The 15440-nt window shown below is 51.7% G+C and overlaps 1 protein-coding gene across 16 annotated transcripts in view; it reads left to right on the plus strand.

The window, feature by feature from the left end:
• MYT1L (myelin transcription factor 1 like) overlaps positions 1–15440 on the plus strand; it is a 397051-nt gene that overhangs the window by 324198 nt on the left and 57413 nt on the right. For 11 of the 16 annotated variants that reach the window (XM_073217345.1, XM_073217264.1, XM_073217324.1 and 8 more), the window contains 6 exons: positions 1034–1245; positions 8614–8855; positions 11119–11355; positions 13519–13640; positions 14012–14074; positions 14529–14597. In XM_073217345.1, coding sequence (XP_073073446.1) covers positions 1034–1245; positions 8614–8855; positions 11119–11355; positions 13519–13640; positions 14012–14074; positions 14529–14597 — 945 coding nt within the window. The remainder of the gene's footprint in view (positions 1–1033; positions 1246–8613; positions 8856–11118; positions 11356–13518; positions 13641–14011; positions 14075–14528; positions 14598–15440) is intronic. The other 5 variants (XM_073217321.1, XM_073217333.1, XM_073217355.1 and 2 more) reach the window with 1 other exon arrangement.

The raw sequence follows: 15440 nt of genomic DNA on the forward strand, positions 1-15440 counted from the left end.
GAATGCTCTCCCACCCCACCCTGGAGCTTGACCTTAGCAGCTTTACCCATTTCTGCAATGCCTACTTCACACGCTATCTTCTCCATTTAAACTGAGTTGAATCTCTTCGCCAAGAGTGACCTCTCTTCCCCTAAATTCTCATGGCACCAGGACTCTTAAAATAATTCCACATTCCGCATGATCTCTGAAGGAAGGCTGAGGGTCCCATTCACCTAGGTGCCTCCCCACTTCCTATCACTGCATTACCTTGTTGATCTGACAAGAACAGGCTACATCAATGAAATCAAAATAAACGTGTTGACAACCGGTAATGAAGATGTTGACATGAAGGGAAGTTTGGTGACAACTATGATTCTGTGCAGCTTTTCTGTAAGCCTGAAATTATCTCAAGAAGAAGTTTTGAAATCCCACCCATGAGACAGAGACATAGAGGGACACACACAAGGCAGATTGTTAAGGAGCAATTTAAATACTTCATTCCCAAACTAGGAAATGAAAGACTGCCAGGTAAAAATAGGGAAGGTCTATGCTGACATGTGTCAGAAAGTATTACTCCAGGTTCTATGCAGTCGTCCAGCCAGACTCATTTGTATCCATGTCCCTGAGAGCATTTCTTTCATTTCCTCTTGTGTTTCAAGGGAAATCTCTTATTAGCTCACCAGCATTGTGTGTAGTTCTTACTCTTTGAAACCGTGCAAAAGGCAATGCGTGGGTGTGAGCTTCCTTCCCATCCTCACTGCTGCGTCCTCACCAAGCCCACCAGGACTCTCAAGACAAAAAGAAACAAGGGAAAAAAATTAAATATCATACTTTTATTTTTTTATTGCCAAAACTGTCTAGAGAGATAAAGCTGGTGTGTGCTACGTAATTACAGCACACTCAGTCTTTTCTCGGAAAAAGAGAACTGGGATTCTAGTGCAAGGGTCTGAGTCCTTACTGCAGTTGAGAGGCAAGATACTCTGATTTTAACGGGAGCCATCTCTTACCTACAGCCACGAGAGAGCAAGCTATCATGTTTCTTGTCTGCCTACAGGCCAATGTGCTTTGTGAAGCAGCTCGAGATCCCTCACTACGGCTACAGAAACAACGTCCCCACCACCACGCCTCGCTCCAACCTGGCCAAAGAGCTGGAGAAATATTCCAAGACTTCGTTCGAATACAACAGTTACGACGGCCATACTTATGGCAAGCGGGCCATAGCCCCCAAGGTGCAAAGCAGGGATATATCCCCCAAAGGATATGATGGTAGGAGGTGCACACTCGTATACATGAGAGTCACGCTTGCCGTTAATAATGTTGTTGTTGTGTATATCCGTTTCCTACAAATTGGTCGAGCATGTGGTCACTTAATGGGTACCAGAGAAAAGTCCATCCACAGCATGTGCTCATTGGCTTAAGGTGGGCATGAGCAGGAATCTGCAGGAAAAGCCCAGGGGCACACAGGTGGGCATGAGCAGGCGCCTGCAGGAGGGAGCAGACACCCTTTTCTCATATCCCCAAAGCAGCACCATCTGGCCATTTGCAGAATGTGGAGACAGACGGCTGTTGGCTCACATGCTTCATGCTATTGCTGAGACAGTGTCCTGGTTTTGATAAGCTCCCTTTAATACCTGGCTCCAGCACAAATAAGGCTGGGAGCCAGCAGCAACACCCCAGAGTTCTTGTTTATTTGAGAAGCTCTGCGTTACCTCAGTGTTCCCTGTCTTGGATGCACATCAGATCCATCAGAGGAGACTGACAAATCCTAATGCCCAGGCTGTACCACCGCCCGGTCACATCAGATGCCCGGGGTGACTCCCAGGCCGTGGCATTACTGTGAAGTCCCCAGTGACTCTGATGTGCAGCCCTGGGCAGACAGCCTCTACTGGTTCACCTTGGTCTGTTCTCCACTGGGCTCGTGGAGCCTGGCAGGGCCACTGTGGTGATCGACTTTGTCCCTGGCTGCACTCACAGCTGTCAGAACAGTCCCCACAGAAGGAACCAGTGAGACAGTTAAATGCCACGTGCTTCCCAGGGAAATGACTGTTCACTTCCACTCGAGCATTTAAACCCACTTCCATGGTATAAACTAGTGCCCGAGTTGCCACAGAGCTAACCTGGTAAGTGGTGGACCAGTAGAGAGAAGACTGCATTTCTTTGATTTTACTTATCTAACCACGTTTCTGCTTTAAATTCCAGGATATATGGACTGAGTTTCCCAATTGGGAAATGGGTTGTCTAAGTTTTGATGATTTAAAAGTCATATCATGGTGTTCTCAAGCAGAGGCAAGGGGAAGGATTTTTAAAGATCTTTGAGCTCCTCTCTGAAAAAGATATTTAATTAAAATCATAGTGCACAAAAAAATTCATTTAAAATGAATGCTTGGGGAGTTCTGAAACCTTTTTACAATTCAGTGAGTTGCCGCACATCTTTCTAGGCTATGTTAGACAGCCCTTGCCTTGATGACCATTAATTTGTACAGTGAATGAAATATTTCCTTCATGTACCACATATTGACTCCCCTTGTGTATATCAGTTTTTACTACATAGGAACGAATATATATGTGGGAAAAAGAGAGTGGCTGAGGGTATAACAGAAAATAACTATGTTCTGTTTATTTTGTAATAATTCGTGAATTTCAGGTTTCCTTATAATGTATAATGAGTTTCATTCATTCAAGTGCAAATGAAGGCTCAAAAGATCTTGAGCCCCACATAATTAAGGTTCTGCTTGTGTGACCTCCGATTCATAGACATCTTGCTATGTCCCGGGGCTGCTTTCTCTAGATGCTCATTTCACTGCTGTTGCTGCTTGTGGCCTGATTTCCATGGTCTCATTGTTTTGGCTGGACTCTGGTGACGTCTTGGTGGTCGCGCATGTTTGTGTGGGTTCAAGGTCTGCTGCTGGGTCGGACGTCAAGCCTACTTGGGGTCTCCTCTCGGCTCTCCCACCCAGAAGCTGGATGACACTGGGCCAGTTCATCTCCTTGTGTGTCGCTTCGCTTGTGAGCAGAGTGGTGGTAGCGTGTCCAGCCCCCGGGCCTCCTGGGCACTTGTGGATGTCAGCAGACCCCTCTAAAGGGTGGGCAAACATGCGTCACCTCTTGGTGTTAAGTCTCACCTGCCCGGGAAAAGGTAACTGTTGTTGAAAACGGGTAGAGCTATGTTCCTCTGCCAGCCCGCAGGAAAGCAAAAACATGGAACAAAAACTGCAATATTAGGTCTTCAAGAGACTCAGGAAAAGGAAAGGGAGCCTTTCACCACAATTTACTAGAAGGAACTCGTGATTCCCTTTCTCCTCCACCAGACTCAGCGGGCAGATTTTTAAAACCTCAAGTAAAGTGGCCCCTGGGCCAGATTGGCTGGGCAGGTTTCCTGCTGGGGGGTGAGCTGAGAAGAGCCTCTGCTGCCCCAGGGCACGGGGGCAACTCCCCACCCCCAGGGCCGCTTCAGGCACATGGGACGAGCCACTGCCCCTGAGGAAGGATGGTGAACTGGCATGGGGAGGGCGTCAGAGCCCATGGGAATGTGGGAGGGGTGGGAAGGCAGGGCTCCTCCCCACTCTGAACGTCAGCCCTGAGACCCCCCTGACTGTGAACAACACACCCAGCACACTGTGGTTTAGCCACTGTGTTGTTCAGATGCCTATTTGCTGTCTGTCTGTCTGTCTGTACATCCATCCATGCATTCACCTGTGTATCTATTCATCCACCCAACCACCTATCTGTCCACCCATCGCTCTGTCTATCATCTGCTGGGCTGGCTAGCTATCGTTTGTCATCTATCCATCTATGATCTGACATCTGTCATCTGTCTGTCTCTCCATCTATTTGCCATCCATTTGTCTATCATCTATATATCTACTCTTCCTCTCTTGATAACAGGCTTCTAGGAAAGATGGATAAATAGAAAGTAGTGAAATACACATTCATGCTCAGTGGAGCAAGCAGCCCATTCTGCCTGGAGGAATTAGTATGAGCTTTCCCAAAGTGGCCAATTTTAAACTTGGTTTGTGAAGCTTGTGTAGAAATTATGTGAAGACAAGAAACCCATGGGTCAGTGGGATGCGCCGGGGGCTGGTGCAGCATGTAAGAGGAGGGACAAGGGACAGCTCCGGAGACAGCCAGGGACGCCGTGGTGGTCTGCGGGCTGAGCTGCTGGGGCACCGCCGCAGGACGTGGAGATCCATGGGGGCGCGTGGGAGGGAAGGCGAGAAGGACAGGGGGTGTCCTGCCACAAGCACCAGCCCAGCTCCCCGATCCCTCCCCACTGTCCAGCCTGCTTTTCAGGGTGAGCTAAGAATGGCTGTCACATTTTTAGTTAGGAAAACAGACAAAGAGTCTGTGGCCTGTAGGAATTGTGTGAGATTGAAATCTCAGCATTAGCAGTGAAGCTCATTGGCACTCGGCCACCTGTTTCGGGTGGGGGGAGGCCGTGTGTGGTTGTGACCGACTGCGAGACCCACTCACCCTAAACCACATCAGAAAAAGCCACCAGCCCCCGGTTCAGACATACCCACTGTCTCTGGGCTGTTTGCACCTGTAACTGCCTCCCAGCCCTGGCTGGGCCCCCCCTTCCAGAACCCCCACTAGGGTTACCCCTGAAGTCTAATTTCCCCAAGCTGGAAAGTTCTGACCTTGTCTGAACTCCTCTTTGCTCCTGGGACACAGAGCCACTCTGGCGGGCCCTGCCCTGCCCAGGCCTCGGGCACGGCCCTTTCATGGAGCTGCCCCAGGCTGGACCCCATGCCACCTCCATGGAAAACCTGCCTGCACCCTTTTGCGCTTGCGTGCACCTGCTCCCAGAAGCATCTCCCGCTTTAGGTCCTCTGACGAACCCCAGCCTGCACCCACAGCCCCCGGCTGACTGCTCAGTGTTGCCGTGCAGAACATGGCACCCACCCTCTGTCCCTGTGAGCTCTGAGCCTCCTCCTTGGTAATCTCGCATGTGAACATGTCACCTTCCACTAGACTGTCAGCTCCTGGAGGGTGAGAGGCCGTCTTCAGACGAGACTCCATGGCACCACGCCAGCCAGGAAGACAGTAGCCATGAAAATAACACAGGGTGAATGAGCAAGGATGGAATCAAGAACCACACTTGGATCTGAGGCCTTGAATCCTGTGTGATCCATCTGCACGGGAGGTGTCGCCTAATGTGACAGCCGAATCCACATTGCCGTTCACTCACGCTAAAGCACACACGTGCTCTCTGTGCAGACCGGGCATGTCCCCACTGCGAGTAGTGGCCTGCAGAGGTCTCAACCCAGTCGGCCTGAAGGCTGCCAGGTCCTACGCTGTGGGACACGCCCTCACATGTTTGGACTGTGCTCCTTTTTGCCTGGCTTTTGAGGGAAATTTGGATTGTAAGGACATGCTTATTTATCTATTCCCTATAGGAAAAAGTTAATATATAAGAAAGTGGACATTTCTAAGAGGATGGACACACACATTTAGTAAGACTCTTGAAAGCAGAATAGCTTGATGAAGTGATTCTGGTTAGAGGGTGGTTGGCTTTTTAAAATTTGTCATATTTGATCACCAAAAATCCCATGTACTTTTTCTTTTTCTGGCAAGAGAGGATGGAATAGTTAGAGAGGTGTTTCTCAGCAGCACTGTGTGTGACCTGGTGGGCTGCTGATGTCCAGGGCACGTCTCATCACTGCAGGGACGTGCTGGCACCTGGAAGGACTCCAGCAAGTTCTTGACTGCTGATGAATTGGAAGCAACTTGATTGCCAGCAGCTTTGCCAAAGAAAGTGCATTTTGGGGAGTTACAGGGCTCCCCTCTGGCCATGTCGGGGCTCCCTCCATACTGGGGAGGGGACAGGGGAGGTGCCAGTTTTCCTGATGCCCCGCTGCTCCACGGGGCCCCCCGTAGTCTGCGGGGTGAGCATGAGAAACCCTGACAGTGGCAGCAGATTACTGACGCCAACAGTTCTGCAAACACTTTACAAGTAGGTGATAATCATTAGGACCGAAGACCTTCAGCACCTGAAAGATCTGAAGTATAGAGACTCTTCGTTTTCAACAAAACAAAAAATGGTGGATCACATGTATTTAGTAAAAGGACGCATATGATGCTAGCATTGTGCCAGCTGCTTCTCCTGGATCGTGCGAACCGACAGGCCCATCAGATGGCGCGCCGTTCGCACACCTCCTGAGGTTCCGTACCTGTCCTCTCGACCAGGAGGGGCCAGATGAAGACTCGCGATTCACAGCTGGCGACGTGGGTGCGCCGCACAGGCGGGCACTGCAGTTTGTCGCACGGACAGCGTCCTGCTTGGTTTCTTTTAGAAGCTGAAGTTGACTCATAGCAAAACAAAACTGCCATTTTTCTTATTTATGTGGACCACATTTTTCCTCTAAACCAGTGACTAATTCCCAGTAGGGAAAACATCCCTATAAGAATTATTTCATTTCTCCCACAATTTTTATATTCCTATTTCAATAACAAAATTGTAAATGATGTAAAAACCACGATTTCAGTGCACATAGTAAGTACCAGAACTGCGAATTAGCATTGCTTTCCATGTGGTTTGCCAAACCCACTGGGCGGGTCCTGTGGGGCTGCCTCTGAAGGGAGGGTCTCTGGCAGGGCCTCTGGGAGGGTCCCCAGGCCCCGGGCTGGCCCTCAGCTCAGACCCGGGACCACGGTGCGCACGGCGCCGTCTGCTGCTTAGATAGGATGCATTCGCACAGGGAAGGCGGGAAGCCGTGTAGGCAGACACAGCAACCAGGTCATCTGTCCTCAGGGCTGAACTACTCAGGTCAGCTGAGAAGTAAGTTACATGTAAGGTACTTCTGTGCTTGGTGGGCCTGAGCGCAAGGAACAGACCCCCGGCGTGTGCAAGGGGACGTGCCTCTGGCACAGTTCTCTGCGTGTGCTGGCTCTGTCATGTCTGACGAGGACTGTGACAAGGTGCGGTGGCCTACTGCGTCCCCTGCGGCTGCCTGAGCCCTGAGCAGCTCCATGCAGCCAGGGGACCAGGATGAACCCATGCACTCCACCAGGAGGACACAGCCTTCCGTCCAAAGTTCTCTTCCCTCGCGCCTGAAGAAGGTGCTCTGGCTGGCTCCTTGGTGGCCCGTGCGGCCAGCAGGCGGGCTGTGTGAGGCAGTGCTCAGTCAGGCCTGTGTGCTTGTCCACTGGGCGGAGGGTGCAGTGCAGGTGTTCCCAGGGGGCCCAGATTCCAGACTGGGCATCCCACAGGCAGCAGCAGGCTGCAGGGTCCCCTGTCCCCATGTTCAGCACAGAATTATCCAGCCAGGGGCCCTGATGACCAGGAGGCTGTGAGCACAGCAGGCACCCATCCATGCGCCCCACCACCCAGGTCTCCCCCTGCAGCTCTCGCCCACATGGGAGGGGCTGAGTGTGCTGTGGGAAGAGGGCCCCAGATGGCATGTGGGCTCTATAGACGGTGGCCCACCAGAGGAGGAGTTCAGGACCTGGAGGAGGGAGCGGTCCCGGCACCTCCAGCCTGAACTCTGAGCACCTCCTGACTAGGAAGGACTCAGGGTGAGAACTTTGGCCCTGTGCATGGGGACAGACACCCTGTGACCTTGGTGATGCTGGGGTGACAGCAGGGTGCACCCTGCTGAGCCATGCATCAGATGTCTCCCCATCCGGGTGTTGAAGGAGGGTCCCTGCCACTCAAAAGCAGTGGCCCCAGTACCTGTCTGGCTGCTGAGTGCTGGAAGGGTGGCCCCTGGGTGGCCCCAGAGGCCGCTCCCCTGCCACGGGGGAGGCATGGGGCTGTGCCCCTCTGCACTCACTACACAGTGGCATGGCTGTGCCACAGGAGTGTGCCAGCCTCCTGCTCGCCTGCCACCCTACCCCCACGAGGCTCTGTGAAAATCACAGGATGAGACTTTTCTGGAGGAAAAGTGTTTCAGTTGCTCACTCCTGGCCTGGTGCCACCTCCCCCAGTGCGGGTGCCCACAGGCCTCACGGGTGGCCTTGGGAGGTCACCAGCATGCAGGCAGGGCGCCCGGCTGGCCACCGCAGCCACTCCTGGCTGGAGGAGCTGCCGTGTCGGGTCCCTGTCACCCATGAGCGCCGTCTTGATGGGGAAGCCCCTGCAGCCTTGACCTGGCCGCCCGCCCGCTTACTTCCCAAGGCCGGTGGCCGAACCCTCCAGGCCAGCGCCTTTAAAGGCTCCGGAGACGTGCCAGGCCTGCGCGCCGTGGCCGCCCCGGCACCAGAAGCGCTTCCCCAGGGCTCCGGCGAGGAGCTGTTGGAGGGTGTGAGGAATGGAGCAGAAGCCATGCGTTTCTCCACCAGTCGGCCCATGGCGCCCGGGCCCTGGGTGGGCTGCGCACAGGGTGGGGCGGCCCCTCCTCCCGATACTGGTGTGCTGGGCGCAGGCTGGGCAGGGTCCCTGACACCCGAGGTCTGCGCGCAGGGCGGACCGAGACCCCAAAACCGGGGGGCTGTGCGCAGGTTGGCCTGGGACCCCGATGCCCGGGGGCTGCGCGTAGGGCGGACTGGGACCCCAGTGCCCCAGGGGCTGCGCGCAGGGCGGGCCAAGACCCCAAAACGGGGGGGCTGCGCGCAGGGCGGGCAGGGGCGGGGCGCCGCGCTCGCTGCGCTGCCGGGCGGCGGGGACCCGAGTCATCCCGTCCCGTGTCTCCCCAGCGAAGCGGCTCTGCAAGAGCAGCCCGAGCAGCGGGAGCAGCAGCTACGCGCCCAGCAGCAGCGGCCTGAGCTGCGGCGGCGGGAGCAGCGCGAGCAGCACGTGCAGCAAGAGCAGCTTCGACTACGCGCACGACGTGGAGGCGGCGCACATGGCGGCCGCCGCCATCCTCAACCTCTCCACGCGCTGCCGCGAGATGCCGCATAACCTGTCCACCAAGCCGCAGGACCTGTGCGCCGCGCGGGTACGGCCCTGGGGGCGGCTCCCCTGGGGGCAGGCTGGGGCCACCCCCGTCACCCCGGGTGACCCCTGGGTCATCCCCGCTTACCCCAACCCCGTCACCCCGGGGCACCTCTAGTCATCCTGGGTCACCCCCTCTTGTTCCCCTCGGGTCATTCCAGGTCACTCCATTCACCCCCACATCACCCCCTCCAGTTATCCCCGGGTCACCCCTGGGTCATTTCAGTCACCCCCAATCACCCCCACTCACCCACACTCACCCCTGCTCACTCCCAGTCACCCCAGGTCACCCCCAGTCACACTGCCCCCGGGGGTGCGGCCAGCACAGGAGCCTGAACCTCGTGCGCCTTCCTCCCATCGCACCCTTAGTGCACCTTTGACTAGAGCAGCTTTCGCAGCACGCGGTCCTGGGGGCGGTTTTTTGAATGGGGGGCGCCCCAGGCCTTCCGGGTTCCTACATGCAGGTAGACCCCTTTCCAGGGTCCAGAGGCCTTCCTGCTCGCCCAGACACCACCCCTCTGGCCATTTTACAGAGAACGGAGGGCAAAGAGGCACCGGGCCTGGAAACTGAGACACGAGGAGGTCTGGTTGGCACCGAGGCCAAATGAGGCGCGGGTCGTCTCCCCTCCATGCCTCCTGTAGGTCACACACTCCTGGAAACTAAGTCGGACTCCACCCCGGCTGCTCTGTCACGCAGCTCCCCTCAGTGCAAAAACAGTGTAGACGCTAAAACGGACGCAAGGTTTCCGGAGGTCTAATGCCTCCGGCTTTCTCGTGATGTCCTCATTGCCGCGCCAATGGCACGAGAGGCCCTGCGGGCTGCGGAGCTGGGAGAGCTGTGTCCCCGAGGCCGTGGGCCGCCGGGGAACGTGGGCGGCGGCTGCGATGTGCTCAGAGGACAGGCGCGCCGAGTGGTCACCAGCTCCCAGAAACAAAGGGTCTCTCTCCACGAGCTGAAGCTGCTCCACCCACACACCACGAGCCCACAACCCTGACAGTAGTTGTCATAAATAATTGTAATTTGTATGAATGGAGAATGATCAGTGATTTCATGTTTTGCACAGGCTTTCTTTTCTATTAATACTTTCATTCCTAGATTTTGGAGAGGTGTCGGGGCATGCGGTTGCCATGGTGATCAGGGCTGCTAAATGCAAGGCTAGCATGGGAGAAAAAAGACAGGAAACCCTTCCAATTTTTTCACTCTTAAAATTAAATGGAGAGGGAGCTAAGTCCAAGATCACACAGGCTGACCCCCTAGGAAAGCTCGCAGTCAGAAGTGCGCTTCAGCAAAAAGAGTTCAGGCAGAGTAATGCCCATGATTTACCAAGGTACCAGCCCGGAGCACGGGGGTTCCATCCCCAGCATCCTCCCCCGGCTGTCGCATCAGGAGGGAAGTGCTGCCGACATTCCAGTAGGCAACGGCTTTCACGCCAGCTCTGAACCCCCACATTTGCTGGAGAGAGCGGCACTCAGGGAATGCGGGGCTGTTGGGATCTTGGTTCCTCTTCTGTGTCCCCTGCATGTCCTTCCCTCTCTGTCCTCCTGGGAGACGAGCTCTAAAGAATTTTGATCTGTTTCAAAGCACCATTTAAAAAGAGAAATTCACCCTGTAGCTCCTTGTTTTTTTTAAGCCAGTTGACTAAATTACAGGTTTGCTGAAACTTAGACCAGCTCAGTTCATGGTCACTGCAGCAGATTATATGTGATTGCCCAGCCCTGCCTCCCAGTGGACATCCTCCCCATAGGAAGATGTGTGTTCGAAAGTAAATTCTTGCTCCTTCTCCCTCCATCCCTCTGATTCTTTTTGTCCAAGTCACCAGTGAATCTAAAGGGGAATTTTAAACACACGTACACACACTCATACACATTTCTGATCTCTTACCAGGTATTTGAGCTAGAACAGCATTGAAATCAAGCACTTGTTTCATTTTCTTCTGGCCAGACTTATTTCTAACAGCAGAGATGTACTGGGAAGAAAGGAGATATAGATAGGTGGTAAATAAACGGTAGATAAGGGATAGATAAATTGATAAGAGATAGATGATCAATAGATAGATCGAGAGAGAGGTAGACGCATGTATCTGCCGACCAGGGTTGCAGCTAAGCATAAGGGAGCAGACGTCCCGCGGGCCCCCCCTGCTCACCTTGGGGTATGTGTGAAGGAGATTGCGAGTGAGAAGTGTGCCACTTGAATTCTGTGCTGGCTGAAGGCAGGGCTGCAGTCTGGAGCTGGCATCGTGAGGTCATCCTGTCTTTCTGCCCAGCAGAACCCTGACATGGAGGTGGATGAGAACGGGACTCTGGACCTCAGCATGAACAAGCAGCGGCCGAGAGAGGGCTGCTGCCCCATCCTGACCCCCTTGGAGCCCATGTCCCCCCAGCAGCAGGCGGTGATGAACAACCGCTGTTTCCAGCTGAGCGAAGGAGACTGCTGGGACCTGCCTGTCGACTACACCAAGATGAAGCCCCACAGGGCCGACGACGACGGCTCCGAGGAAATCACCGTACGTCCTGCCCACCAAGCGCGTCAGTAAAGACAGGCCTTAGGAGAAAATACATTTTCTCTTTAAGCATGACCTTACCCGACTAGGGCTTAGAGAGACCTAGGAGACCTAGGAGAGATTTATGACTAACATTGATTTGGTGGACCAAACCATTGACTCCTTCGAATGATGAATCTTATTCTCTAAGAAAATGTACAACAGTGTGCCCGGTCACTCTTCTGGGTGACACTGATATAATACAAGACTCTTTCCTTGCAGGTAGAGAATTATAATGAGAGTCTTAAATACTTACATGGTTAACTCCGTGCTATTTATTAGCTAGCTCTGAAGCTATGGCTAGTGTCCACTTTCAGAGAAACCACACCAGAAACACACACTCCAGCCTTGAGTAAATCATTTTAATACAATCACCTAAATCTCTGTTTTCTAGATTATCAAAACACCCGTATCAAGAACACATGTTTGAAGTACAGTTTTCCCCACTACCCCAAAGCAGAGTGTTCCTCTGAAAACTTCCATAAGCTGGAATGGCTTAAAGGGAAAACAGAGTTACCATTCCTCTATGTGGGAAAAAATGTGGAGGGTTCCCAGACCCAAAAGTCACCTCTCTTAGGCTTTTCTGGTGCCTTAGGACACATCTTACTAATGGAGGCACAAAATAAACCAAGCTGAAGCCCAGATGCTCACAGACAGGTGCAGAGCTCGGGGGTGTGAGGCCGAGAGGCCGAGAGGCTGAGTGTGGCTCCTGGGGAAGGAGATGCGTGGGGCGACTCTCGCTGCTCAGGGTACACGTGGCCTCCACGACGGCTCCGTGCAAAATCAATGCTGAATATTACTTTTGCTTTTTGCTTTTTTTCATAAAGGTGAAAATCCTCCTTGATTTCAGTTAGTGCAAACAGGTACTCATGTAGGTCTTTCATCAAAGTGAAGTAGATTAATGTGAACCTTTAAAAATCAGGGGAATCCCTATAGTTACAGTTCTCAAATGCAAATTATGAAAATAGTTATGACATTCTTTAGGTGAAGAAAAGAAATGAAAACAGCTTGCTTTTTATTGGACTGACTTTTTCTCTAGTGTTGAATTCTGAAAATGATGACATCTTCTTTATCCACTGAAAAATGAAAATTCTTTCTTAATACAATAGGAAGACTGTCCCCAAAGAAACAAGGGGGTGGAGGAAAAAGGAAACATTCGTTGTTTGCAGAAATTGGCAGGGTAGGCACCTGCTTACAAGGCCATTACATCTAAAAGCCCATTATCTTTGCGCTTCAGATTGACTTAGGTATCCAGGCCCTGTAAAAGAAGAGAATATTGGTGGCAAGCTCAATTCCGAAGTAGTTTTTTCTCTCCTGTGGTGTTAAATCGTTACTACCAAATAAGGCATGGTAGTTGAATCTCCAAAAATATTTTTAATTGAAATTGAGCTCTCATAAATCGACAGAAGTATTTTCATCACAGAGACTGTCACAGAAGTAAAAACCACCGGCTCCTTTCTGTGAAACACGTTTGCTGAACATTGCCATCTGTAGGGATGTCTAGGTTACTGCAGTCGGACCCACTTAACCAAGGAGAGACCCTTTTTCTGCGAAGAAAACGCTGCATAGGAAGAACTGGAAATTGCAGCATTATCTACATCAATATTCCCTTGCCTTCGGACTTACAGGCACATATGTAGAATACACCCCAAGACTGGTAAAAGCGCCATTCCACGAGATCTCCAGGTGCAGGGTTTAAACTTTGCAGGGCAGAGCTGGGGAGTGTCATTAGGGCGGCAGCAGTCCGAAGGATATTTATTGGATGTTGAATGAGAAAATCCGGCTCAGAAGTAGTCTCTCTGGTCACCCAGCCATTCACAGGTCCCTCCTGTGAGTGTCCCAGTGGAACATCACGTAAAGCCTTGTGCACCCACAGGTTCCCAGCAATGTAGGAGCCTAGAGCAGCTGCTGAGAAATTGAGCCCACCATGGAAAGGGTTCCCCTTGAACGAGGCCCAGCGTGCCTTTCTAGAAGGGATCTCTTTGGGGCAGAGACCATAACGCCTTTAAGGTCTCCCTGGTGGAGAGGTGGAAGGTGCGGGCTTGGGGGCACCCTCTCATGGGACAGGCTCTAGTCTATGGGTTGAGTCACCATCTGTGCAGCCCTGATGCTGTGTTTTACCTGCAGCCGGAGGACCTGGATCCATTCCAGGAGGCCCTGGAAGAAAGAAGGTACCCAGGAGAGGTGACGATCCCAAGCCCCAAGCCCAAGTACCCCCAGTGCAAGGAGAGCAAAAAGGACTTAATAACGTAAGCATAACGCGACGTGAAATCATTAATCTTAACTTCCCCTTTCTTTGGCTTATTCTTTAAAACCGGACCTGCACACCCCCTGCCGTTGGAGCATGTGCCATCGCAGCGTGTAACCGTCTCCGGCTGCCAGTTCCCTAGAGTGGCCGGCCAGCGTCCACTTGCTTGCTCCCCAAGTGCTCCCGACGCCGCTCTGTGCCGTGGAGACGCCATTTCCATTTGCACCCGTGCACTTGGCAGCTTTTCTGTAGGGCGCTTAAATCCCCTCGCAGACATTGCAGCTAAACTGGAAACAATGAAACTTTTTTAAAGTTTTTTTTTTTTTAAACATACTTACTATTTTGGCTGTTTTTGTTTTTGTTTGGTGGCAGATGTCCAACACCAAGGTGTGATGGGAGTGGTCATGTGACTGGTAATTACGCCTCACATAGAAGGTGTGACTTCATTTTTCTCATGGTGGATTCTGTCTTTCCAATTTATTGTTTTCAGCTTACCTCAACAATGCTGTCAAAGTGAACACGTTGAATTATGTGTCAACCCTTTAAGTGCAATATATGTTGACCTTTAAAAGCATGCTGATTCATGTGTTGTATAATGTCTTTTACTCTTAACCTAAGCTACCTGAATTTGAAAAATTCTTTACAATCATTTAAACCAAAGAGCACAAATATTTCCATCACGGTTTTTTCAAAATTGTTTCCTAACAGACATGTTTCCTTAAATTTATATGTGAACATATGCCAAGTTAACTATACAAAAAAATTCAATATACAGCACTTGCCCATCGCTTTTCTGCATTAAACATTTTAGTTCACTTTCATGTTGTGTGTTCGGGAGCACGCGCTGGCCGGAGGGCCCACTCACCTGACTCTCTGGCCTGTCTTACAGTCTGTCGGGCTGCCCACTGGCTGACAAAAGCATTCGAAGTATGCTGGCCACCAGCTCCCAAGAGCTCAAGTAAGATTCAACAAAAATGTTTCTTTAAAAAAATCCGTTCACCTAATAGTAACATAATGGCTGTGTCATTTGTAAAGAAAACTGTTGTGGAAAACCCAGCTGCACACCTCCGGGCCTTGGGGCCTCGGTCCCTTTTCCGACAACCCATCCTGCCTTTTCTGCTCATTTATCTCTAGCTCTTCCTTATCATAGCCTTTCCTTCTTGAATTTTCTAAGTACAAGCATTCTCTCTCCAGATACGCATGTGGATAGAAGGGAAGTTTTACGGAGTTACTCAAAGTTTTAGGAAATGATCGTAACTTAAAAAGCGAAAAATCGATTGTTTAGAAGTCAGTTGTTAATATGACTACTTAAAATATCGATATAAATGGCACTAATGACAAAAACCCACCGTGATAATAGCTGGTCCTTAGCACCTGGTGGTCACGGCCACAAACACACTCAGGGCAGCGGCTGGCACAGACTCTCAGCACTCTGGTTCCTCCTTCTCCTCTCCGCCTGTGATTCTTTTCTATAGTTTAATCATAAATCCAGTTACCTGCATTCATGTAAAACTTACCAGACTAAGGTTTTCCTTCTTTGTATGTTTACATATGTGTATATATGTGTGTGTTTGTGCATATACACGTGTATTCATACCCAATTCCTAGGCAGGCTTTGGAAAAAGTCAGTGCGAGTCACTGAAGGCATGTTAAAGCCCTTGGGACGCTGGTCAGAGACACGTTCAGGCGGACGAAGGCAAGAGGGCTTGAAGTGGTCCCCGACATGAGGACCAAGAGCCCAGAGTAATTGCTTGTAGTCACCTGACATTGTAAATATCATCCGATGGCTTGACTTCCATTT

This window comes from Manis javanica, chromosome 1 (genome assembly GCF_040802235.1).
Source record: "Manis javanica isolate MJ-LG chromosome 1, MJ_LKY, whole genome shotgun sequence".
In the NCBI taxonomy this organism is placed as follows: domain Eukaryota; kingdom Metazoa; phylum Chordata; class Mammalia; order Pholidota; family Manidae; genus Manis; species Manis javanica.